The sequence below is a fragment of the Ciona robusta genome, chromosome 1 (genome assembly GCF_009617815.1).
Source record: "Ciona robusta chromosome 1, ASM961781v2".
Taxonomy (NCBI): Eukaryota; Metazoa; Chordata; class Ascidiacea; order Phlebobranchia; family Cionidae; genus Ciona; species Ciona robusta.
This window is the reverse complement of record NC_143235.1, coordinates 7,988,639-8,015,534: the sequence shown is the minus strand read 5'-3', so window position 1 is coordinate 8,015,534 and position 26,896 is coordinate 7,988,639. Positions and strand designations below refer to the sequence as shown.

At 32.3% G+C, this 26,896-nt stretch overlaps 2 protein-coding genes across 6 annotated transcripts; one reads left to right on the top strand and one right to left on the bottom strand.

The window, feature by feature from the left end:
• The first annotated feature begins 1,935 nt into the window (after window positions 1-1,935).
• LOC149742631 (GATOR1 complex protein DEPDC5-like) lies at window positions 1,936-17,768 on the top strand. Of its 5 annotated transcripts, none has more exons than XM_089883708.1 (31): window positions 1,936-2,223; window positions 2,291-2,397; window positions 3,116-3,235; window positions 3,931-4,071; window positions 4,318-4,500; window positions 4,658-4,722; window positions 5,180-5,349; window positions 5,719-5,886; window positions 6,267-6,414; window positions 6,832-6,950; window positions 7,124-7,281; window positions 7,650-7,751; window positions 7,827-7,970; window positions 8,238-8,557; window positions 9,112-9,236; window positions 9,636-9,728; window positions 10,303-10,447; window positions 10,810-11,024; window positions 11,646-11,769; window positions 12,350-12,524; window positions 12,945-13,078; window positions 13,306-13,426; window positions 13,739-13,966; window positions 14,153-14,256; window positions 14,682-14,814; window positions 15,379-15,496; window positions 15,666-15,877; window positions 16,198-16,359; window positions 16,761-16,923; window positions 17,019-17,079; window positions 17,363-17,768. In XM_089883708.1, the coding sequence occupies exons 1-31, from the start codon at window positions 2,163-2,165 to the stop codon at window positions 17,751-17,753; spliced, it is 4,710 nt and encodes a 1,569-aa protein (XP_089739834.1). In that variant the 5' UTR covers window positions 1,936-2,162; the 3' UTR covers window positions 17,754-17,768. The 5 variants fall into 5 exon arrangements, with proteins under 5 accessions (XP_089739834.1, XP_089739851.1, XP_089739825.1 ...); XM_089883699.1 differs by having other exon boundaries at window positions 1,937-2,223; window positions 9,106-9,236; XM_089883725.1 differs by lacking the exon at window positions 9,636-9,728.
• A 414-nt stretch (window positions 17,769-18,182) lies between these two features.
• LOC149742630 (kynureninase-like) lies at window positions 18,183-25,760 on the bottom strand. Its single transcript, XM_089883896.1, has 9 exons — window positions 23,966-25,760; window positions 23,429-23,514; window positions 22,492-22,608; window positions 20,858-21,049; window positions 20,381-20,536; window positions 19,647-19,818; window positions 19,126-19,312; window positions 18,756-18,879; window positions 18,183-18,338 (listed from the first exon to the last, which is right to left on the bottom strand). The coding sequence occupies exons 1-9, from the start codon at window positions 24,138-24,140 to the stop codon at window positions 18,183-18,185; spliced, it is 1,365 nt and encodes a 454-aa protein (XP_089740022.1). The 5' UTR covers window positions 24,141-25,760.
• Window positions 25,761-26,896: the final 1,136 nt, after the last annotated feature.

Here is a 26,896-nt window from a genome sequence, read left to right as displayed (position 1 = left end):
CACGACTAAACTATTACCATTAAATTAGGGATTAAATGCACTATTTTTATACCGTATTATCATTAATCGTAGTTAACATACACTTTTTATTTGAACATCATATGAATAATATCAACGTTTAACATTACCTAATTACTCTGTAATTACGGTTTATTCGAATTCACAAAGCGACAACAAGGTTAACTAATGTAAGTTTACAAGGATACGGGAGTTGTACAAAGCGTATTTACACATATTCTTTACCAATTACTCAATCCTCCTACATCATAGGTCTTTATGGGTTATAATACATGTATAAATGTAATCTACCTACTGCTTCACGGTCACCAATGGCAATTGAAACCAGCTTTGTTGTTTACTTCGGGTTTTGTTTTTGATCGCGCTCAGTCGACCGTTGTAGTAAAAGGGTTACTTAATGCTATGCTAATTGGTTTTAATCGTGCTCACGCATTAGATCTTTGATCCCTTGTTGGTGTTGTGAGAGTTTGGGGTCACATTTTGTATGTTACTGAAAAATAGTAGTTTAGAAGCTAGAAACAGTCAAAGTTGGTGACATTGTTTTATTGGGAAATCCCTGCACAGTCGATTTTTACTCTATTGGTCAATTAGAACTAGAGAAGCTACAGCACCCTGCTGGAGCCTGTATGAAAAGTCGGATCAACACCAAGTCATTCGGCCCTAAGCCCATAGAAGTGATTTGTATCGAATTTGATTCAACCCAACCAGCAATCTTTTTTATTCCGTGGGACTATAATTGGTCTACATTTTGGCGACAAAACAAAATCAGCCATATTGGTGTAAGACTCTGGAGGGGCCAACCACGACTTTACATACGTGCCCACTGCCCAACAACATTTCAACAAAAAGAAATCAATATCGGCTTATGTTATAGCGCTGCATAATATCTAAAAAATGAAACATTATGTTCCTTAAAAAATGTGCGAGATTGGTTTAATTTACCATTTTTTTTAAATATGAGTATTAATGTTCTTTTTAAAATATATTAGAGTGAGTACCACTGAGGTCTAGTTAGTAAAGTGTCTAAATTTTAGGTTGGTGGCACCAGTAGAAGGTATCGAAAGTGGCCGCTATAATACTATTCTAGGATCACCTTGGCCACAAAGGTGGCAAGAAAACGTACAGAAGAAAAAGGGCGATTTTGCGAAACCCAAAATGCCTCTTCACGTGATTGAAGGGACGTTAAGACGCTGACAGGCGTTTCCGAACATACACACACGAATAGGAAATTGTGACTGAGCTTCTCAGACGTAAACACAACAGAACACTGCATACGGTAAATGTAGACGAGTTAATGCGGATCTCTATTTGCATTAACTTTTTACCATGCAAAAAGACATGGTAACTCGTAAGCTGGCACGAGTTGTTAAACCGATGTGATAACGACTGTCGTTTTTCGGCCACGCTTTATATTTTATTCATATCTATCTAAATACCTCAGTAAATTTGGGGGGAATTAAAGTTAAATTTACGGCTTTCACACGTCGGCCACTGCAACAGTCATACATTTTAATAAAGAAAAAAATAAATACAAAATAACTGTTACTCTGGGCGAGGATCTAAATCCGGACATTAGGCTTCATTCTATTTCCAACACGCGTTTGAACGGTTAGGCCACCATTTTCCAATCATACGATCTGTCCATACGTATTAGAGTATCTAGGTTGATCTGTCCAAACAGCGATTAAACATCATAGGCTAGGGTGGAAGAACGAGGGACATCTTAAGCGTATAATGCCCAATTATTTTGAAACAATTAAAAACGGTCAACAGGGATCGCGAATTTACGGTTTAAGAATACTTTGAATGTTCGTTGTGTAGCCTACTACCAAATATGATGGGTAATTATTCTATGCTGATTAGTTTAATGCGCGCTTATTCATTAAAGCTGTGCTCTCTTTTTTTCGTAGATTTTGATATATGGGCACTGCAAGAACAACTGTCCGACAAAAATGTATCTAAATAAAAAATGTATAACCTAGTTGATAATTATAAAACCAGTATTGGACAATGATAATCATTTTTACACTGATAAGGAACCATAAATTTTAAGTATGGTAAGATATCTATGGTATAGCGTGTTAATGATATTACGTCATATATAAACAAATACAAAGAGTGCGGGGGTTTGTTTATTTACTTGAATGTTACATCGTATTACAATGAAGCAGTTTAAGCTAAAAATACATCAACAAAATTATAGTGGTAAGTTTTATTTTTTATCATACCTGGATATCTGTATCTTACGAATTTATATATTCTGATGTTTTAGATGCCTTGTTGATTTTTAATACATCAGATTTGCCTGATGTGAAAACATTTGATCTTCTTAAGATTCATCACTGCAATGGATCGGCGAACGACTTTGTTCTGGTTCAGGTTCCTTTACTTTAATATTTTTTTAAAAAAGACCATGATATTATATATATATATTAATAGGGATGCACATTACAGAATTTCGAATCCATGAGACTCGTATACTATTGTATTCGAATCTAATTACGGGATTCGATATTCTGTTTAATGACGTCATCACACGGCACCTCATAAACTATATTAACAATTTTTGAAACTTAATAATTTTGAAAAAAAATATTTTTGTGTTTGTGGGGCGAGAGTAAACGTTTTGGAACGTCTTTTCATAGCCTGCTATACATTTCATGACGCAAAAACTACCCAATAGTACAATTTTTGATCATTTTACAGCTCATGATCCAACAAGGCTGCTATGAAAGAGTCAATAAACTGACTGATGTGGCTAAAATTATTTTTTCCTATAAATATAAAAAGATTCGAAATTCTAGATTCGGAATTCTACATTCGAAATAAAGTATTCTAGGATATCCTAGAATACCTAATTATTCTGTAATGTGCATCCCTATATAGTATCATTATTTTGTTAATTTGGAGAAAGATATGTGCAGTAGTCATTAAAAAAAAGGAAAAAAATCTTTAAAAATATCATTTCTAATTATACAAATAAAAATTTTAATTTTTTTCTTTTTCTTTTTTATATTTAAAGCTTAAAAATTTGAAAAAAGGGTATAAGCATATCACAACTGTTAATACGGTGACCTAATTTGTGTTTTATATGAAGGTTATTTCATTAAAAGATGGGGAAATGGCAAAAGATACGATCAGTATTGAAGCAACATTAGCTCAATCATTTGGACTGAAAGTTTTCCAAGATGTTTATGTATACAAAACAGAACCAGAAGTATGTTTTTTTGTTTTTTTTATGAGCACACAGAAAATTTAGGCAGATATAGAAAACAATATCAAAAACAGTAATGAAGTATTGAAGTTATGTGTGCCATTAGGTTTTTATTGTTTCAAAAATACAAATATTTTAGCATATTTTATGTGCTTACAACTACTTTGGTTTACTTACTTTCTTTGGTTAATTTATTATACTATTAGAAATACAATATCATATTTGACGTCATGGCCTACTTAATTCACGGCTGAGGAATACACCTAAACTGCTTAGAAAATAAGAGGCCTATGAACGCGAGCAATGCCAATTATAATGCAAAGTTTCATCTCGGTTTTATGAATGGCATTTTGAATATTAAAATGGAGTTTACAATCAGAGTAGTTCCAGGTTTGTTGTGTTCTTGGTGTTTGCAGTGGTTTTGTTACAATAATGGCTTATTCAATCGATTAAACGGGATATTATTTGATGTAAATGTTAGGCATTGTTGGCATCAAGAGGGATCTCGTTTTATGAGCAGTTAGGTGTATTTCTGGTGTATGTATTTAGTAGGCCATTATGACATATACATGCTAATCCTTTAATACAAAATTTAATAAAATATTAGAATTCTTCTATTTATTTTCCAATTTAATATGAATAAACTTACTTTCATAATTCCATTGTTAAGTTAAAAAGTCGTTTCCCTATGTTTGCAGGATGTAGCTCTTGATTTGTTTGAAGTTTCGTTTAAAGATCAATATATAAGTCGAAGTGATATGTGGAGAATGAAGAAAACATTTTTGAACTCGTGCGTTTATATCGACCAATATCTTCCTTTCTCAGGCATCAGAGCTCAAGTTGGTTTTTGTTTACTTCATAAAGTCCTTATACAGTTTTATGTATTTAGTTTATGTTTTTAGTAGTTTTATGTATTTAGTTTATGTTTTTTAGTAATAACATTGTGCTCTGGGCTTTAATGTCTCCAAACTACCAAAACAATACCTGAAACATAAAAACTTACTTTTAATGGCAGATATTGTAAAGTTATTGCTCACGAATATGTTTTAATCCGTATACAATTAAAACGTGATAATATTTTCTAGGTGAGTGAACTTTGGTCAAACAGCACGAAAGTTCGTTGCGGGTATATCACTGACAACACGAACTTTGTGTTACGCTCGTATACAGCTGAGGTTTATGTATTTATTCAAATGAGTTCGGAAATGTGGGAATATGATGCATATGGTTATCTTCAATTTGAAAGAGCAATCAATGGATTTTTGAAAGTAGTTGTTTAAGTTGTTTTTTATGGGATAACTTTATACCTTTAGTTGTTTTTAGAAATATGTGAATCTTGGAAAATAACATGAACTTTGAATTAGAAATGATATAATTTAGAAATTTTAAATATAAGTTTAAAACAATAACATGTTTATGTTTTAGGCATTATTCAAAAAATGGAAACAAAAGAAATGTTGTCATGAACTTACTCTTGTTTTATTTTCACGGTGAGAATTTTTCGTTTGCTTGTTAAATATATTTTATACCTTTTTAAACTGAACTTCTGACCCAACTATTGACATGTATTTGATGAAAAACAAGTTTTCTCATCTCAACCCAAACCCAAAAGCCTGTGGCTGATTGTCACAAAAGAGTGACCCCCACGTGAATTTCTGGCAGTTTTTAAACTAAAGTGTATCCTTATGCGCCTTTTTACGGTGCTGAGATGTTTGGGTCAAGCTTGACTTGAAAATTCAACAAATGCGAGATTGCCTACAAGGTACAATGGAGTGTTTTTTAAATATCTTCTTTTTTAAATATCTAAGTTAAAAGAAACTAATTTCATATATAGTGGTTAATTAATCAAATACAAGCAATAAAAATATTAGTAAAACTTCCACTAAACTCCTATTGTTCTGTTCAATTATATTGTTTAATTAAATAGAATAAAATTAAACCATAAAGGACGCTGTACGAAACACAAGACATTGAAGATTTTCCAATTCATCTGAGAGATTGCCTGCGAAGAAATTATCAAAATCAACTTTACATGGATTTTTATAAATGTGTTGTTCAAACTGAAAGATTGGAGGATTGTACAAGTCTTATTACAACTTTAAAAAGATTATTTAACAGTAAGTTTTAATGGTTATTGGTACCAGGCTGGTACTACCAGCACTAACAGTTTATATTTTCAGTAATCAGTATATTAATTAATAAACAAAAACCAATGGTGTGTTCAAACAACCTGCTTATAATCAAGTCACTAAAGCTACTTACTTAAATACTTATTAGTATGCCAATGCCATACTTAAATTCATGATTCCTGTACAGTCGTTCTATGAAAATCTGCTAATTTTATTCAATAAATAATACTAATAACTTTAGATTTTTTTTATAATTGTGTTTGTTCATTGGAAATCTGATATATTTTATTTGTCGTTCAGTTGTTTTGTTTTAGTAAATACGCACAGCAGATCTCAATTAACATAATTTTTACTTAGAATATGAGAAGCTTACAGAGTTGGATGGTTGTCCTAAAGGAATCAATTCAACTTCATCTGAAGGGAATTTTCTTGAAGCAATCAACCTTTCATTGAATGTATTCGAACAACATCATATCAACAGAAACTTTGACCGAACTGGTCAAATCGTTGTTTGTATTACACCAGGTACAAATGTTACAATTTATAAAAATGCATCCATTATCGTATTATTTTTAACATAAAAGTTTACCGTTGTTTTAGTAATAAGTATATTTTGTTATTGTAAGTCATAGGGAAAACCATTTGGTTTGAATTGATTATTGATAAACTGATGTAAAGTAAACTATTAAAACCTCTGTATACAAAAATATGTTCTTAGAAATGATATGGTTCATCTTATAGTTCATTTAAAGTCCACACATGGAAATTTTTATAATTCCAATGTTGTTTTATTTTCATAATTACAAGATAACATATTTAGGTATTTGCTATGATTTTTTATGCAGTATGTAGTTAGATTTGTATTAATCTTATACTATATTATATATATATCTTATATACATTAGGTGTTGGAGTGTTTGACGTGGATCGTAAACTCACCGTACTCACCAAGGAACGAATGATAGATAATGGGATTGGAAGCGATTTAATTTGTCTTGGTCAACAACCCCTACATGCAGTACCATTGTTCAAGTTTCACTACGACCAACAACAGTTTGTGTTTTTTTATGTTTTTAATACTTTTTATATTCCCAATGCATTACATATATTTTAAGAATATTTTATATATTTATTTATTCAGAATGTATATAATTTATATTTGTAATGATTTATATAGTAGTAACTTGATATGTATTAAGGATTTTTTTAAGGCATTAAAAAAAACACCAGAAAACACATATTGAAGTTATACAACTTTGTTTTTATTAAATACATAAATGTTATTGTACTTTCTGCTTTTTGTTTTTGCTGTTAGTTACTGGTAAAGATTTTCTAAAACTTAAAACCTAATTATGGCTAGCAAATATAACATTAAAAATAAGAAATGTAAATATTCTTGTTTTAAATAAGGAAATGTTCATCTTGTTTGCGTCCTCTAATTGACTAATTGACACTTTCTATTATTTACAGAAAAAAAAGTTTTTCGTTTCCAAAAAGGGAGAATTTCCCCACCTCTAATTTGTCTGACTTCAACATCCCACACTGGATAAACCACAGTTTCTACACTTCCAACCCTTTTCCTGATGAAGGTTGTTATTTTACTTTAAATGTTTTTATCAGTTCATGGCACTTGAATGTAATTTCTAATTTGTTATGCAACATATTTAAAAAAGTGACGTAATTATAGAAATCTTATTTGAACAAACTGTAAAAATCCAATTGAATAAATTAAAAATATTAATGTTAATTTATGATATCACAGGAACCACAAATATCACTTACATTCCACGTATTCGTCACCCAATCATGGAGGTGAAGGAAAAGTCACAAGTTCCAACATTACCTGTAAATAATGTTACAAACAAAGATACACAACTTCCATCTCTTCAACATATTAATTATGATGACTTTGACAACCAGGTTGACTTTGACAACTTAACTATTTAATTTTTTTTATTTCTAATGAATTGAGACATAAGTGGAAGTGCTATAATGGAATAACAGATGAATCAAACCTTTACCTGAATAGTAAGAGTACATAGGTTGTAGCTTGATTTGTACAGCTTACAGATTCACCAATCAACATATATTGACATTTTACTTCCTGTTTTTTAAACTACAACCCATGACAGCTGACATGTACATATGTGCATTTATTGTGTAACAGAGTACTATTTTATTAACCATAAGAAATGGCCCAAACAAAGTATATATTGCATTTTAAGTTGTTTTAAAAGTTTATTGCCAAGATGTATAATACAGTTAATTTGATTTTGAACAATTTCCAGGTGTTTAAATATCAACAACCTTTGGTGAAAAGGAGAAATGGAAACGAATCAATCGTTTTCAAACATAACAAATTTAAGAGTGAAGATTTATTTAACATGGAGGTACCTATTTGTGGTCTAATTCTTCTGATCCAAATTTATTATTTTTGCATATGACTTGCTTAATAATTAATGCAGAATACAACATCTGAAGATGATATCCCATCTCGCCCGTTAACTCGTCCCGTCCACATTCCAATCACTAAACAACATCATTTATTAAACAACCAAGCTGCAGCGAGTTCACTTGGTTCAAATGATCGATACAGACCAAATAATGAGGTTGGTTACTGTTTTCTGTTTGTCTGTGAAAAGTTATGAAATTTGTGATAATATGAATTGTATTATTTGCAACTTTATTAAACTAGGGTTTGCCAGTGTGCAAATTGTAACCGGATACTGTTTTGCACAAAATATAAAACTAGTTGTCAGTTTTGTTTTGCAATTGTCAGCAATGCAAAAGGAAAACTGTAAAACAATTTTTCTTGTTACTTGTAGGTTCAAAATGAAAGTTTGCTTGGTGTTAAATTTTATGTTCTATTTTCACAGAAGACTGAAGCTTGTTTATTGGTGGGCAGCGCGCATGCAGGCCATGGTCATTTATCGAAGCAACATGTTGTTGGTGGTAACAGCCGAGCTTTGTTCAATCCTTTCAAACCATCGCATATGTACGCAAGGTTAACGGCTAATAGACGAAGATGGGTTCACACTTATCCACGTGGTCCGCAAGGTGAAGCACTCGTGTTGCATCATCTACAATCACGGGAGAAACAATCACGAAGTAGAGAAATATCAGAAAGTTATGAAAATGAGACCGTGATCAATGCTTCATGTGCAAGTTTAGAATCCCCTGTTTCATATAAAGCTAGGTGGGTGGTGGGTTGTGTTCGATAAAGTAATTACCACTTTAAATATTTTAATATAGTAGGGTGGGGGAAGATGGGACACTTTTTACCTCTATTTTCTCGTCCCATTTAGTAGTAAACAAAGAACATTCAAAGAAATATGAAACTATGTCCTCATGACTCTCATAGACCGTTGTTAATTGTTTAAAACACGGTCAGGAAATTTGGATATTATGTGCTAAAGGCGTCCCATCTCCCCCCACCCTACTAGTATATGAAGCTCAGTTAGAATGCGTAAAATTTAAGCAATCTGTGACATAGTAATATAAATATCACTAATCCAAGTAGTGTATTTTGTTTTTAGGATTTATTTATAAAACATTAAGTTTTTCAACACATTTAAATAGTGAGGATTTAGTTGAATGTTCATGTCTTTAAAGATTAAAGCAAATGAATTATGTGAAATATGAATGTGTCAGATTAAGTTGTATTTTGACTCTTTAAGTATAACATGCATGGCAACAGCAATACATGTAGTGTCAGACTTAATTTCATAAAATTCATTCTTCAAGTTTCAGCACCCAACATGCGTTAGGTGGAACAGATGGTGTTTCATTGAGCAGCTCCCTTGCGAGTTCCAATCCAAGTTTATCAAGTAACGACAACTTGGATACTTTGCTGCAAAATTCTTCATTGCATAAAGGTATGGGGGGTTGCAGAATGTGTTATTTGTTTTTTATCTTAAATGGTTTGTTTATTTTTAGTTTGTTTTTTATCGGAAATCTTTTGTTTATGTTGAAAAAGTGTTTTTTGTTATTCTATTCAGTATATGTGTGATAAACATGCCAAAAAAATATGGAATTTACTTCCACAATCAGTTTTACCAACACGTTTTTGTTTGTTTTTCTTTAAACAATGTTACATAAATGTTTTTTGCTTGGATCTTCTTTTAAAAATTTCATCTAAACAACGCACAAATATACTTCGCACGAATGTATTTCACACAGCTTTTTTTCATTAGAAATATTTTTCATTTAATTTCATATGTGTGGGTTAAATTTTTGTTTGCTGGAATAATTTCACATAAATTGAATGAACACAGGAATGAGATTGAACAAACCAATATCAAGTTATGGTTTTAGTTGGATGTGGGGGATTGCTGGGGATTTGCAGTGGACGTCTCAGACAAACACTGGTTGTTATTTGTTTTTTCTTTATTTTGTCATTCACTCATATTGCATGTGCTCACTGTAGCTTTTTCATTGGTCGGATTGATTTTTTGAATACCATGATCTGTTGAAAGTAATTTTAAATGTAAATTATTATTTTAGTAGAATATTTGCACAAAGCTTGGTCTTTTTTCTCAAAGCATGTTTAAATGTTTCAAGGTTACCAGCTACATCTAAAATAGCTGAGCTATAAAAACTCATTTGCCCTTTGAGTTTGTTTGTAAGAATCCTGTAACTAAATATTATGATGTCGTAACTAGACGTTGATCTTTTAAACTAGGTGTATGATCGGTTTAGGAAAGTCTAATAAAAGCTTATTTTTCTTATTTCCAGATTATATTAGATTTGTTTTTATTTATATTAAAATAAGTAGTTTAAGTTTTAGTAAAATAGTATTTAACACGATGAGAAACATTCACTTCAAAGATTGGTCGATCTAACAGGCACAGCCAAGTCATTTAATGACAATTCAAGTTTTTCCTAAATAAATTTTAAGAAAACTTATGTTATAGCAAATCATAATGGTTTATGTTATCACAGGGTTGGATTGGAAATCATTAAAATGTCCCGCATGTCTCCCCATAACAACAGACTATTGCCCAAGCTCTATTGAATTGGAACAAAACTACACAGAGCAGTCTTACCCCATAATACCTGATGATAGTAACTATGACTACGAAAACCAGTGAGTGAGAAATGGAATTAATTATCTATTCATAATATTCAATGTCATGGAAAATGAGTGCGGCAACCATTTGGCTCTTGTGGTAGATATAGATTTTAACCTGATAAAAAGGGTTGTGTTACCCTGTTACCCATATAGTTGTACAGTTGTCAGTTATATTACAATTATGAGTTTAAATAATCACCAATTTGCAATATCTTCTGACAGAAAGTTACAATTACCAACTTCTGGTTTACATGCTGTTTAAAAAAAAATTGTAAATTATATTTGAAAAAATATTTTTTTTGAAAAATATTTGAAATTGTTTGTTTTTGTATATCACAGTCAAAAAATAGATTTCTCTGATCATGGGATTGTTACAGAAACGATGAGAATTCGAACAAAATGAATCAAGAGAGAAGTTCGAGAGAAATCTTCCTCGAACTCATCAATCAACGATTATGTCAAGGATTTCAAATAATTAAACAAATGAAGAGGAAACGAAACCACAACAGCACAGGAAGCTCCATGACAATCGTCAGTCCAAACTTAAGTGAAGTTTCCTTTCGTTCTTTCACAGGAACCAGTCCTTTGTCTGGTAAGCAGTCTCATTGTTGTCAATATACTGCACTTGCTCACACAGAGCTTCATCTGTAAATTATTGTGAAAACAAATAATTTATGTGAATATTTCTTGTTTCATGTGTAATACTGTCAGAGACTGGACAAACATTGTTGTATGTTTTAACACATGTAACATTTGTATTTAATAAAGTTAAATGTTCAGTGCACAATAATCATTTTGGGTGTAATTAATCAGTTTGGGTGTAATTGAAAGTCTGTAATACTAATAACTGAAGATTATATGGTTGTTTCACTTAAATATGATGTGATTACTTACCATGTTACCTGTAGTTCCAAATCCAATCATCTGTGAATGAAACTGAACTTGTTTCTTTGCTATTCAGTGACTTTTGGTAAAATAAACACTTAGTTTTTAGATTATATATATATATATATTTATATATATCCTTTTTATATTATACGTATCTATATATTTTTGTCTGCAATTAAAGCAGATCATTTTAAACATTTATTTTTTCTCCTTTTTTAATATTTTAGAAGGCGATTTTGATATTCTTGATTTAAAATACATTATTTTTTTAAACATGAGTTTTGAACTTAATATTATTTTATTCACATATTTTTTTATATTACAGCTCGAGGAATGATGGATACAGATGGTTATGCTGACTCATACATGCTTAGTCATGGTCGGCAATATCATCAATTAACTTTGTCCAAAGACAAGGAAAAAATCAATGTTACCATTTACAAACCAAGGTATTTGATATTTCAATGTTCTTATACTTAATGTTTTGTTTGATCCGGGTTGTTTGATAGTTTTTTTAGAAAGATACCACAGATATTTTATCAAATATATTTTAAAAATGGGGTTTTTATCCCAACATATTTGTGGGGTGGTGTTCGTTGTGAATATTATCTTTGAAAATATGTTGTTTTTTGATAAATCATTTTTACTTGTTACTTTGCATCACTCATAACAGTCACAAGTGATATGAAAATGTATTGTCATTAAAACTTCAATTCAGATGATGTAATTCAGTTACTGCATTCAATTTCTTTCTTTACAATCATTACCTAGAGATAAAGGTTAAGTTTATGACACTTTATCAATTTGTTTGTGTTCCAACTTTTTTTGATCACTCTATTCACATGTTTACAATGCATTACAAGTATGTCTGCTATTGGACCGACATTACTGATGTAAATGGAATTAAAAACATTTATTAAGTTTTTGATTTAATAAATTAACTTTTACTCTGTTTCTATTGGCTTCTCTAAAAGCCCTAATTCAACAGAATATGATTGTTTTAAAGTAACGTTTCATTGTTTTGTGCAGACACCCATTCACCACAGTTACTGTGCCATACACGTACATGTTGTGGCCAAAAACAAGAGATAAATTCCAAACTTCTCAAATCTCGTTCTCGCACACAAAACTACCAGATTTTTATTGGAATCATCTGGATGTTTATGTTTGTAATCCAGATGAAAATGACTTCCAATTATCATCGGTAAAATGAAAAGTCATGAATTTTTTAAGTGTTTTAAAAAAGTTTTTCTTTAATGTTAAAATTACAATTTCAAGTGAAAAGTTGTTTTAATATTTTTCTGGTTAAAGATTAAAAACACCCCAACTAACTGACTAATGCAATCTTCAAATTTAAGAAAGCTTGGTAGTTAAAGGATGGGACAAGGCAGTAAAAAAACTTTTGTGGGCTGCTCCTCTCAGGCAAGAGATTGAGGTGTTTCTCATGCAATTCATTTTAAATATTTTAAACCACAGGTTTAATAATACAACTTAATTTGATTTGAAATTGAAATGGATTTTTGTGGTATAATCTGTTAAAATCCTATTTTTGTAATTACTTCAACTGTTCACAAGCTGCAACTTTTTAGCCAAAAGTTGACAATATTATAAATTTGATTTTCAGAATGTCAACTATTGGCAGTCCAACTTTATATTGTTGCCAACTCCATCGAAACGTTTAAATATTTTAAAACAAGCAAACAAACAAAATGATGGTGAATGGAGATACGACGTGTTTGACCGTTGTAACTGTGAGCGGTGAGTCATATCTGTCACATAATCACAAACATGATTGTCATGAAAAAGTAGAATTAAAATCATGATCGTCAAAGTTATTTTATTGATCACATGATAGTTTTGTTAATGATAGAAAAGTAAGGAAACATAATTCACTTTTTGTGACGTTTTATGTCTGGTTTCGTGTCTCATGAAAATTATTTACATTACATTCATGATTTATGACACTTAATGTCATGATGTTTTAGATCACATGATAACACGATGGATGATGGTGAATGTGCCGTGATGTGTGATTCATTTCTACGATTTCTCGATCATATGAATAAAATCAAAAGAAACCATTCACAAACTTCTCGGAAATCTTGGGTAGGTTGCTTTAATGGGAAATTCTCTGCTGATATATCTTAGCAAAAATGATGTGTTGATTTTTTCATTAGGGAACCATTTCCACGACTTGCTGCATGTTTTTATGTTTCTTGGTTTTGTTCATAAGTTCCCGTGATTCCCCATTTTATTCCTGACCCATTTATTTTGTTTTCCAAAACTTTCTCATTCAGTCAGTGTGAGGCAAAATTGAATGTCAAGTATTAAAGTATTATATTACTATTAAAAATGGTTGGGAACTGGTGTAACATGTGATGTTATGAAAATCCATTCATAATAAACCAATCTTTTTAGAGAAATCAGTGTAGCTCGGCAGTGCACATCAAGTCAATTCAATCGTCACCAACACCCACGCAAATAATTTCATCAACCCAAACCACCCCCACCCCTCCCACACGCTCAAGCACACCATCTAGTGGTCAATCTACTCCATTGCGACAAGATGAAGTTACAACTCCTCCTGTCATCAGTGGGAGGTTGTTGCAAGGAGTTGACGCCCAGCCAGTGCCACTTCATCTCAAAGTATAAAACCTTCTTTTTTACCGGATTATTTAACATGTTTCTTATTACTATTCAACAAATTTTAAAAAATATGAAAATTGGTTTGTTGCAGTGGATTTTCTAAGTTTTTATTTAAATTGATTTAATGTACTGTAATAATTTTTTTTTGGCTTGATATATTATTAATTAAGTTTTTATGATTTTCAGTCTGGCAGTGATAATGGTTCTTCAAGTTCTGGAAATTCTCCGATTCAGAAACTCACTGTACATTCTGAGCCCGTAGATATTGTGAAAGGAATGAAGGACAAACAGTTCGTAAACTATTTATCATAATAATCTTCTAGATACTTGAACAGAAATTTAAACATAGTGCTTTGAATTTTATACCTAATGCGTATAGTATGGTAGGGAAGATGTGACACCTTTACCATACAATATCCAAATATCCTGATCAGGTTTTAAAAAATTAACAATGGTCAATCAAAGTTATTAAGATTATATTTCCTTGAATACTCTTTGTTTACTACTGAATGGAACAAGAAAATAGAATAAAAAGATGTCCCATCTCCCCCACCATATAACAATGTGTCTGATATAAATAAAAGATAAATAAATTATTATCACCTATTTTTCTTGTACTGTGGAAGTAAATTCAGATAAATTCTCACTATGTTTACCAATTTCAGTGTAAACAGTGTTTACTGCCCTAAATAAATTTGGTTGATATTTGTTGCAGGAATGGCTTGAACTTCATGGCAGATAATGTTGATCTACCAATGTTTACCTTCATTAGTATAGAAGCTGTGAATTGGTGCATTGCTAATGTTGGTGGTTTGATGGATTTGAAGGATGCTTGCTTGTTGTTAGAGGTAAGTGAATTCAAGGCTCCATGCTGCTATTACTTTGTGTTCTTGGGAAAGAGACTTAATGATTGTTTCAACGCTGTGGTTCGTGATCGGTTGCCTTACAATTGTCAGTTATTTTAATAAAAAAATAAATACAGACATATAGTTGTATATGTAACCAAAACACCCATGTTATAACAATTGTTATTTACAGTCATCTGTTTATTCAAATGATTATCTTTATTTTGTAATAACGTTTACTTAAGTTTATTTGAAATGATTGTTGGAACAACATTTTGCTTTGAGTTGATGTTTTTGTTGAATTAAATTAAAATCAGTATTTGAAATGCAATTTTAGTGTTTTTTTGTCTTTCATTTTTAAAATGACTAAGAAGTTAGAAAAACAAAGGTAGAACATGATGCAGTAGTCAATTGACTGTTTATGAATTGTAGCTCTGTGTATTTAATAAGCAACATCAGTCATCACTATTTTGCAACTTTTTATTGATATTCAATTATATATGTCACTAATCACTTGCAGAGATTTAAACACTTTACTGCAATTCAACATTTATAAATATATTACAGTCAATGTGCAAATCCAAACTTCTCATTCACGCCTCTCAAGACTCTCAATATCCATTCGTATATGGCTATGTGTTCTACTGCATAAATGAGGAATTTATAAACAACCAAACTTCGGATAGTAAGTATAATGATGTGCATGCTGCATAGCGTTATGGTGTAACTTAAAAGTCATGTCTTAATTTAATATTTATGTAAACCTAATTTAACTTTTAGTATATCAGTGACAGAAAGTTCCCCTTTTCTTCTACTAAATGAAATTAATAAAATATTTTACTTTCTTGTTAAAGTTGATGATCCAACAAGTTATCAGTACGGTGTCGTCTCGTATTTGCTTCATAACTTCCACAAACGATGGTTTGAAGTTGAAATATCAAGAAAGAATTTGATCAAAAGTTCAACTTCGTTGCTTTTATCTTCCTCAAACTCACAGAAAAGTGCGTTTTACACAAAACCAACTTCCTATTCAAGTCCAAGAAGAAAAACTTTTTCCCCCGACAAAGTTAGTTCAAAGAACAGTTTACGCTAAGTTTGTAAACTTACAATAACTTTAATCATGTTTGAAATTCTTGGTTTTTTATGTAGATACAAATGTTAAACATTTTAAACATCATTATCACAACCTATCCTTGAATGCACTAAGAGCAACTCGGAAAGTTATTTTATTACTTTATTAATGTGCTATTGCGACAGATATGTGGTGCCTTCGTAAACTTTGGTCGTGCTTACAAGTCATCAAGTATCTAACTTAGTGAGCAATTCCTTTATGACTGTATGATAGTTAGCTCACATTCGATTACTGAACATTGGGTTTCCACACAGAACAACCTGGTTAAGATCCCACTTGCCAACCAACCAGGAACAAATAGATGTGAATGGTGTCATGTCAAGTATAAAAACAGAACAAAAGTTGGAGTTGATACTTTTGTGTTTTGCTTTGAATTACAATGGTTGATTGCAACAGCTACTTATATCTACAACATGGTAAGAAAATGAATCTGCTTGAACTAAGAAAGTTTTTATCACACTTTTGTTTGTTTTTTTATAAAACCGCTTAATTACCCACTACTTTTTGTTTGTTGTCATTAAAACTAATTATTGACTGCAAAATTCTTAGTATAATTGAAGATAAAAATATGTTTGCTTTAAAATAATTAAAAATATATATATTTGCATAGTTAGCAATATTTACATCAATCTGTATAGGCAGGCATAGGTTTATACTTTTTTTTATTTTTTTTTTTAGTTTTTATTAAAGTTGAATTTGACCGTTCAATTGTGATGATCATCCTGTAAACAACACATAGTCTATTTATTATAGTCATGCACATCATGCAGTTTTGTTTCAATTAAAATGGGAATAATTACCAAATTATCTTTTTTAGTTGCAAGTTTGGCAGAGGGAAAGCACGAGATGTGATTTGTATTTATGTCCAGTGCCAAACGATCCATTTGCTTTTCCAAGCAGTGAAGTAACAGGACCACTGAGGTTTCCTTTATTTGTTCCTCTTAATCTTCAAGCGATGGCCAACTCTTCATTATTTCAAGGTTATTACCATTTTACATTTGATTTTTGTGCATGATATTGGAAATCATATTTAAAATAAGTATGTAGATAACTTTATGACTTATTCTATCTACAGATTATAAAGGGGACGAATACAGAGATTTTATAATTTCTTGGATGGAGGGAATTGTGTTACGGTAAACAGGACTAATTTTGAATTTATTTTTTAATGGGGTTGACAACGAGTACAACCTGAAGGATCATTAGGTTGGAACAATTGTTGTTTGGTGTCTTGCCTAAGAATACGAACGCACACATCCATAGAAGTGACATATAACATATAAGTATCTTTTGTTTATGACATGTGTGCTCTCACCACTGTAGCATAAACCTGGCAAATTTTATTTTTCTGCGGCAATTCAGTCGTATTTAAAAGTACATTCAACACTCGGTTTTAATTTTCTTTACGCAAATTTGTAGATTTGGATTTCTTCGGGATAATTTTGAAGGAACTAATGATTGCAAAGAAAACTTGAAATCTCGAAGTTATGTTCATTTTACTGGGCAAGTGTTTGTCCAAATACCTGTTTATCATCATGTTGTTCAACGTCGATCAGTCAGTTATCGTAATCGACCATCAAAACTTAACACTGCAAAGATGACCAATGTATCTGAAAACATATCACAAGAGGAACTTGATTCCACCGGTTTTTACTGGTCTTCGAATTACATGCAAACAAAACGTTGGCGAATCCAGTCATTGGATGATTGCCAACCCCAGGATTTGGAAAGAGATTTTGTAAATTTTTGCAATAATGAAGATCATCGTTTGGTATCATTTTTTAAGGAGTTTAATAACGATTTCAAATAAAAAAAAAACAATTTGCCTCTGCCTTATATTAAGCTAATATCCACACAACGATAGACGCCTGTGTTAAACTATTAAAAAATGTTAAAGGTTATTTAGTGTAAGTTTACAATACAGCACATGATGGTGAAGTTGTAAAGTTTTAAGGTTTGTTATTCTTCTTCTCATCAAAATGAATTATTTATTGTAATTAAATGTTGGTTACTTCTGGTTAAAAAACTGCCATTCGGTATTATCAATATTTTAAAGTTTCACAAAGTTCATGGGCAATGGACATACTTTTTATATTATAATTTTAAAGATGACGGTGCATATAAAACAATAAAGAGTTAAAAAATACAGATATATGTGGGTAAGAAGTTGGACAGAATTTAATTACCTTTATTTCATGTATACTGAATATAATATATAAATACATTGGTACATTGACATTTATTTGGTTTCTGTTAGGTCGTCAAGGATCTGGAGCAACAATTGGACAAATCTAAAGACATCCATAAAACTTGTATGCAGAGGGTTTGGAGACAATCTTAGTATACCCAATGACACAATACAGAGCACACCATGTGAAACAAGGCCGGCTACAACCTAGTGAGATTATGCAGAGGGGGGATTATAAATACCAATTGACAAAATAAAAGGCAAATTACCTAAAATAACAGTTTATTTCTGTTCTAAGTTATGGTAATAAAAAGTATTAATGGGATATTAGAAAAAGATAGGAAATAATGATATGACCACATCACATAAATATTAACTTAAACTACCACATACTTAAAACATTTTTTCTATAAGGGTGAGGTCCTATGTATAGGCTTATCAAGCGAAACAGGCATGGCTGACAAATTTGACATTCCATAAGGAATTATTTTTGGTACGTATGATGGACACATATGCCCACAATGGTAGCAGTGTCAAGTCTCGCACCTGTCTAGGCTAGAGATGAATGTTATCAACAGATGCATCAGGCTCTTGGTACTAATACCACCCTAACAACCAAGTTACCTTATCTGCATCATATTGAGTAAAGGTTATAGATAGCTGACAACCACGCTGTTGATAATTAGAAGGTGTGATGATGTTTATGCCATACTTTTTTAGGTTTGGCTCAAGAAGACTTTCTAAATAACTGAAATAGGTTGTGGTGTGATAAAAAAAGCATTTTAAATATAAATAATTGTCTTTACTTCGGTTACAAGGCGGGGAAACAACATTAGTCATAACACAGGTGTTCTGTTTCATACACCCCTGTCTGCTTACTGAGTTATCAGTTTTGTAATTCTGTTACTCTGTGGGCGATTGTTTTTTCTTTGAGCCATTAGTGACCACTGGTTAGTTGCAATGAACATTAACCGCCTATATTTATCGAACTTACCAGTTTAATAAAATGCTTTTCTTTCTAAAATCTCTCATGTTTGTCTTTCCAAATATTTCCAAGCTAGCAGCAATACAAGCCAAGCTTACAGCCGATGGGATTGAGTTATGGTAACCTTTGATGCCAACAGAAAAATCATGATCGCTGTTGAAGTCAAACCTTGTTTTTTCAGAATGACCCCACCACCCTTTAAAAAAATATGTAATTAAGGTTTGGAAGTTACTATGATTTTCTTTAAAAAAAAAGGAAGGTTGGTCAATAATTACTAGATAACTATACGGATTTAAATCTGAAAATTAATTCTAAATTTTATGAATACCTGTTATGATTTGATTTCGATCAAGAGATTAAAAAAAACAAATCTGAGAATTAGGAATCGAGACATATATATTTGACGAAAAAAGGATCCATATGAACACTTACTTGCTCAATAAAAATACACATATATTAATATTAGAAACTCACATTTATTAATATACAACCTAGTATTTATAAAAAATGTTATAACAACAGTTACAAACCTAAAAGTTTTGGAAGTTTATTGTTTTTATGTTTCTTATGCATAAACGCTCCACCAGTTGCTCCGACACATGAATTCATGAACTTATAGTTTGCCCACACAGCAAAGTCAACGTTCCAATCATGAAGATGAAGTTCAACATTTCCTATTGCATGTGCCAGGTCATAGCCAACCTGTATAGGTGTCATATAAAAAAATCTAAGATAACATGAATAAATGTAACTTGCTTTATCCTCGCGTGGCCGGAAAATGATGTGTGTTTTGTTTGAATGTGTGTTGTTTCATATTGTCTGAGTAAAAGTTTATACAACCAGATTACTGTGTTGGAGGAATTTCCGTTAAGTGTTTTGCCCAAGGACATACACAACCAAAATGGTAACAGGGACGAGCCTTGAAACCATGGTAACCAGCTGTGTCACAGCACTGAACATCGTTAAATAGCAGTTATACTCATAGTTGTCAAACATAAGGAACTTCGTTTATTAATATGTCAGATGCAATACAGTGGCTCTGATTGTTTGTATAGACAACTAGCACCAGAGTAATGGGCTGTATTAAGGGCTGTATTACACCAACAACAAGAGTACTTCTACTCCCCGTTGAAGCAGTTTATGGACACTCAATTACACAAGTTAAACATATATATAAGAATATGTTACTCAGGTTAGGCACAATTGACTGAGCATCTAGACAAACTTAAACTATATTCTACTTGCATATTCATTATAATAATACCTTGCAACCTTTGGCATGAGCAGCAGCAGTTATACCTCTCATGTCGAGTAACTGTCCGGTCAAGTACTGGATACCACAAAGCAACACAAGAGCCACAGAATCTCCCTCTTCTTCAATCACATCCAACATATCGCTTGTGTCGAGCAGTTTACTATCCTTGAAATACAAAACAACACATGAAATAATATAATGAAAAAAACAAACAGTATAATCCTCACGTGACAGGCCATCAACATTAGTTATAACGGATGTTCCATTTAATAACCCTCGTGCCCGCTTACTAAGTTACTAGATATCTAACTTTGTGAGTTATTTTTTTCTGTATGGCAATTCAGACAACAAAGGGATTATTGGGTTAGACGAAATTATTGTCTTACCCATGGACAAATACACCAGCAGTTGTATCAGCATTGAACCTCAAACCCATATAAACTTTAACTTTATTTACAAATCAATGGAAAACCAAAACAACCTTACCGGGTGAGGTTTTACGTAAACCAAACAATCTTCAGGTTTAAATCCTCGTTGTAATATGTGTGATTCACAAGCATAGAAAACTGTAGGAAAGGCATCCTGCTCAAGGATTATCTTAAATCTATGCTTAGTTGGATTGTAAAAGGAAATTAACAGAAAGTTTAAGTTCACTGTCAATGAATTCATGAGAGCGACCTGGAAAAAAATTAGTTTCAGGCATGGAAATATTCTGTGCTTTTTTGGCAATGCCATAGGCATTTTTTTTAACTGCATAAACATCTAATAGGTACATTACATACCAAGTAAAAGAGTAGGGGAGACCGGGGATGGTTCGGACGTTTTTTTGAAAATTGCTAATAATTTTTTTTATATGCATCACATGAATTTAAATGTTAGTTTGTTGTAAAGGGTGATCCTTTGCCGAAAAAGGGTAGGAGAGTCGCATGCCAAAGAAAACTAGAAATACATTAAAAAGGTCAAATTCCGAAGGCTCTCAAGTGTCTGGTGTTGCCCCGGTACCGGGGTAACATCGGACATGTCTGGGGTCACCTCGGACAGTATACGTTTTTTGGTTTTATTCGACACCGTTGGTAAAAACGACAAACGAAATAATAATGAATCATCTAATATATAAATCGACTAGGCTAAGCTGGTACTTAAGCGCATATTAAAACAGGAAAGGTTGATGAGAAATCTTAATACTTAATAGTCCCCTGTCTATACGAGTATCATCTTCAATAACTGGAAAATAGCTTTTTTTCATTCAGTCGCTTGATACTCTCCTGATGTCGTCTTTCTTTTAAACGTTCTTACTATTTTTTATGATCTAAAACTATTGTAAGCATACAACATAATACACCTTACCAACCCGGGCATGTTGTCCGACGTATCCCCAGACGCATGGTGACATAAAAAAAGCAAAAACATAGCCGCCTGTTTACCTCCTGCTCAAAATCTACGTTTGCTTATTGAAGTGTTGCTTCTAAACTATGACTTCCACCGCAAAAGAATTAATTTCGGCTATCAGTAACCAAACTATACCCTTACAACCAAAAACTTAAAAAGTAGATATTTCTGTTAAACTAACTTTTTTTATTTTAACTAATCGGTTGAACTGTGCATGCCCCCAAACATTATGCTGCTTTGTAATGGAAACAATAAGATTTGTTAATAATGATATCACAATGCTCTATTGTGACGTCATGTACATGGTCCGAAGTATCCCCGCGTCCGAAGTATCCCCGGTCTCCCCTATATTAGGTTTTGATTCCGCCCGAATGACTTTAATTATCCGAGTTAGTTAAAAGACCTTTGGTCACTGCATTATGAAGCTTTAATGCCTAACATGACTAAGCAATAACACTCTGGAAACCTAGTTGTCAAAAAAGAGTTAATAGTATGTTGCACAGATACCACAAACTACCTATTTATGAATATGTGGGTTTCTGTGTAAATGTTTAATCATTAAGGTGTTTAATTTTAATGACTACTAAATGTAAATATGTTTTAACCGTAAGCATGTTTTAATGGCGGTTGTTTTGTGCCATATCTGTCTGTTCGTGCTAACTATCTTTTAATATGTTCTACCTTAATCGCAGAGACAAATGAAGTTATTAATATTATTGAATTAAACTCACTTCATCAGAATAAGCTCCAACCATTCTACCAATTCCCTCCAACAGTGAATTATCATAACCCAGCAGTTTTGTTGTTGGCGTTGTAAGCCAAGTGTGGTTTTGCCATTCATCCAACATCTGTTATGAAATAACACACACCATTATTAAAGTTTCTGAACACAATTACTAGGGACATAGCACAGTTGCATAAAGCCCTCCCGAGAGGTGATGGGTTTAAGGCACATCATTGCTACCATGGGCGTATGTGTACTTGGGTAAAACACTTAAAGGCAATTAGGTCAACCCAGTGGTCATTAATAGGTTGTTCAAATTATCAACCATACACAATAAAAAGAAAAAACTACGAAGTAACATAATTGCTAACTCCTAAGCTGACACGTGGTGTATAAAACAGAACAACCGTGTGATAACAACTGTCTTTTTTCGGCCATGGGAGGATAAAGTACGTTACATTCATTTTTTCGCTTTTTTACATTTCACATTACTGAAGATGGTTTAAGTTTTTAAATTGAAAAATTGAAAAGATAATTTCATCTTATATATAGGAGGTCATGTTTGTATTGAAACTGACTGGAAAATGAATGAATTATGCACCTAATATACTCGGCTTTGTGCAAGTTCTATTTTAAATGCCAAGAATGTTTTGGTCCAAAACAAAACCGGTAACCTCATCTGCGTGCAGACAGCTAAGCCACATGTTCCGCTCCAATAAATGTTTGTCATGCAATACATTCTTCATGCTACCTAAACATTCCATTCATGAACGCAGACAATACACCAAACCCAAGGTGGCAAAAAGGTAAGCTTGTTTACTATCCCTGCCAAGCATACATTTTCAAAAGTTTAGGCTTTTGACCACAGACATAATGCTCATTCAACGCAGAGTTTATAAACAGAAATGCTTTTAAGTCATTTCTAACCGAAATAATACTATTACCTCTAAAACCATTTCTTTGGTTTTTTTAGGTTGCCGACCAACGCCATTTGAAGCGAAATCAATCCAGCTGTCTCTCCCATATTTACCTGCAAATAATAAAAATAACTTTTATTTGTTTCTTTGATGACCGTTACTGTAAACTGTGAAATGTGGGAAATGAAAAGATAATAGAAACATGGATAACTATGCCCACAATGGTGGCAGCGACGAGCCTATAAGCCATAACCTGTAAATTGAAGTTGACCGAGCTAAGCAAAAGCATCGTTTGCAGCAGAGGATGTATAGTACTGACACTGTGGGGTAAGATTGGACACTATCTCTTGCACATAGTATACAAATACCCTGATCGTGTTTTTAAGAACTGACAACCGTCTATGGGAGTCGTGGTTTTTGTTTTTTTTTAATGTTCTTTGTTTACTACCAAATTGGAAAAAATTAGAATAAAATAAATAAATGTCCCATCTTTCCCACCCTACGACATGCTTTAACAAACGATAGATAAACTACATCTGCCAAAATGCAAGCTAAACTACTTACTGCACTTTGGTTCCAGCTTAGGAATACAAAATTCATTCTTCAAATATCCAAGTTTATCGTTTTTGTCCAAAATTTGACAAAGTTTCACGTCAAATAAAGTTACTCCAATTTCTTTTGCTAGGTCTTTCAAAATTCCCTTTGGGGAGTTTCCCAAAAAGAGCACCTCGGTGGCCATGATCGTATTAAAATATTTAATTTAATTTTTGAATCAAAAAAATTAAACTATTATATACTGGGGTGGGGGGAAATGGGACGCCTTTTCATTTCCTTTTCACGTCTCATTTGGGAGTAAACAAAGAACATTCAAAGAAATATAAAACCGTATGATCACGGCTCCCATAGACCGTTTTTAGTTGTTGTTTAAAACACGATAAGGATATTTAAAAATTATATTCTAAGTATGACCCATCTTCCCCCACCCCACTATATAAGAAATTAATCATAAGAAAAATATAGCTAATAACAACGACATATGAGAGTCGTGAGAATAAGGTTTTATGATTATTTAAATGTTCTTTGTTAACTACCAAATGGGACAAGAAAACAGAATGAAAAGGTGTCCCATCTTCCCCACCCTGCTATACATATATTGTACCTAACGAACTTAAATCAAGTCCTTTAAAGTTGACTCCCACTGTATGTGTTGTGTCTTCACACACACCCTTGTTTCTATTAGACGTATAGTAGAGTGGGGGAAGATGGGACACCTTTAACACATAATAACTAACTCTCCTGATCGTGTTTTAAACAATTAACGTCGGTCTATGGGAGCCGTAAGGATAAAGTTTTATAAAAAATCGTTAAATGTTTGTTTACTACCAAATTGGAGGAGAAAATAGATTAAAAAAGTGTCCTATCTCCCCCCACCCTATTATATAACTTAAACTAAATGGTTTGTCTGATTGGAGTAGCGACTAAGCTTATTCTGCAATTTACTGTAAGCTGTTATATATTAGAGTTGGGGAAGAGTGAACTCGGATTGAGACGTGCCTTTTTTTTATCTGTTTTACCTGTACCCATTTAATGATGGGCAAAAATGCTACCGAATTATTCGACAGTATTCTCACGGTCCAACAAAGAGCGCGGCAAAGATGATAACTGTTGTTAAATATTAAACTTCTGTGTGAAACAATTACAACATTCTTCAATGGCTGAAAAAAGTATAATAAAAAGTTGTTTATTTTAAATACTCGTTGAACCACAAAAAACTCAAAAATAAATTGAGTAGTGTGAGTTTAAACCATTAATCTAGTAGCATTCATTATTATATAAGTTAAAATATTTTGTACAGTTTGATTTTGTCTCACAACAATAGTTTTGGGCTTGGGTTTGTGAAAAAAATTGAGACATGCGAAAATTAAAAAGCAAAAAACATCGTTTTTAAGCAATAGAGTAGGTGGGAGATGGGACACCCTTTCATTCCGTTTTTTTAGTTCCATTTAGCAGTAAACAAGGAACATTCAAAGATATATAAAACCGTATCTTTCTATAGACTGTTGTTAATTAGTTAAAACACAATCTGGATATTGTTACATAAAGTGTGCGGCCCGGGACGCTGCTCTAACGGCCTACCGCTATACTGACCAGACTGATGTAGGTTTGACTAACAAGTTTAATAACCTATAAAACTACTATAATAAAACGATAAGACCAGTAAGGATAATGCTCAAATACACCAACGTTTTAATCACAGTAACCAAATACACTAACGTTCAACAATATACGCACAACGAGAACTGCTGATTTTATGCAATATACCATGACGAATGTAAGCGAAACAGGAGTAAAAGGCGCCACCACGATTAATTATGCCTAAAGGTGAAATAAGCGCGAGAAATCAACTTAACACAAAAGTCAAACTTAACCATGGTAGTAAAACTAAAAACAAGCAAAAAAACGCCACAGCAAACTACACGCAAAAAGCCCAATTAATATGTACATAATTATTTCAACTTTATCTCCTGTTTGGCCAAACTTTTATTTCTTGCTTGGCCAAGCTTTGTTTTTAATTCAATAATTTATACCTGCGGGTTAGTTCAAATGTGCGAAAAATATCGTAGCAATTCCCACAATTTGTAGGAAAAATCAAGAAGGTCAAAAAAGGAATGTTTAACCTTTATTTTCAAAGCCTTTCACATTCCTTTGTAGTTATAATTTGTAATTTGTATATCCATAGTTGATGAGAATATTGATAAGAATATATTTTGATGAGAATGCATTTTCTCATCATTCTCATCAGCTATGGTATATTTATGCCTCCTCTTGAGTTTTAATTATTATTTTTGATTTATTGTCATGGAGGGCACCATGACTGAACCAAATGAACACACATACACGCCTAATTGAACTTGACTACGACTGTAACGTCAAAATCACCTTACTGTATCCAGTTAAGGTGTTTTCTCCGTTTTGTGTTTCCTTTTCCGTTATGTGGCGTTTTGAGTTCTTTCACGTGTTTCTACTATTTGTTTTCCTCACATTCCTTCTCCCGTAATTACCTATTGGGCGTATATTGTGTCACGTGAGCGCATAGGCGGAGAACTTTTAAAATGCCAGGGTATGCCAAATATTTGCGTCATAGTACCAATCATATTTTAGCCACCAACAACAACAACAAAATGCACTGTTGGCAAACTGTTTGTGTCTTTTAAGCTATATTTCAAGCTATAGAATCGTCCGTGCAGTTTTAAAACAAAAGAAATAAAGTAATTCCCGCCGATCGCTATTAGACAACGAGCCTAAAATACTAAGACGTCCCCTCTAATATAAATATAACATCACGAAAGTTTTGTGCTGCTGTTGAACTTTACATGTCATTTTTTTATAAATCTTGTGTTTGTGGGGTCTTTGTATAAAACGTTTGTAAATCGCTTTATTAAAAACGTTTGTAAATCGTTTTTATTAAAACGTTTGTATATCGTATTATTAAAA

Coding starts and splice junctions, on each gene's coding strand:
- LOC149742630 (XM_089883896.1), bottom strand. CDS start 24,140: ATGGCCACCGAGGTGCTCTTTTTGGGAAACTCCCCAAAGGGAATTTTG. Junction 19,819..20,380: donor CTCATGCCAAAGGTTGCAAG/GTATTATTATAA, acceptor ACACCTATACAG/GTTGGCTATGACCTGGCACA. Junction 18,339..18,755: donor CTCAATATGATGCAGATAAG/GTAACTTGGTTG, acceptor TAATCTCACTAG/GTTGTAGCCGGCCTTGTTTC.
- LOC149742631 (XM_089883699.1), top strand. CDS start 2,163: ATGTTACATCGTATTACAATGAAGCAGTTTAAGCTAAAAATACATCAA. Junction 9,237..9,635: donor AAATTCTTCATTGCATAAAG/GTATGGGGGGTT, acceptor GAATGAACACAG/GAATGAGATTGAACAAACCA. Junction 16,924..17,018: donor CAACTCTTCATTATTTCAAG/GTTATTACCATT, acceptor TTCTATCTACAG/ATTATAAAGGGGACGAATAC.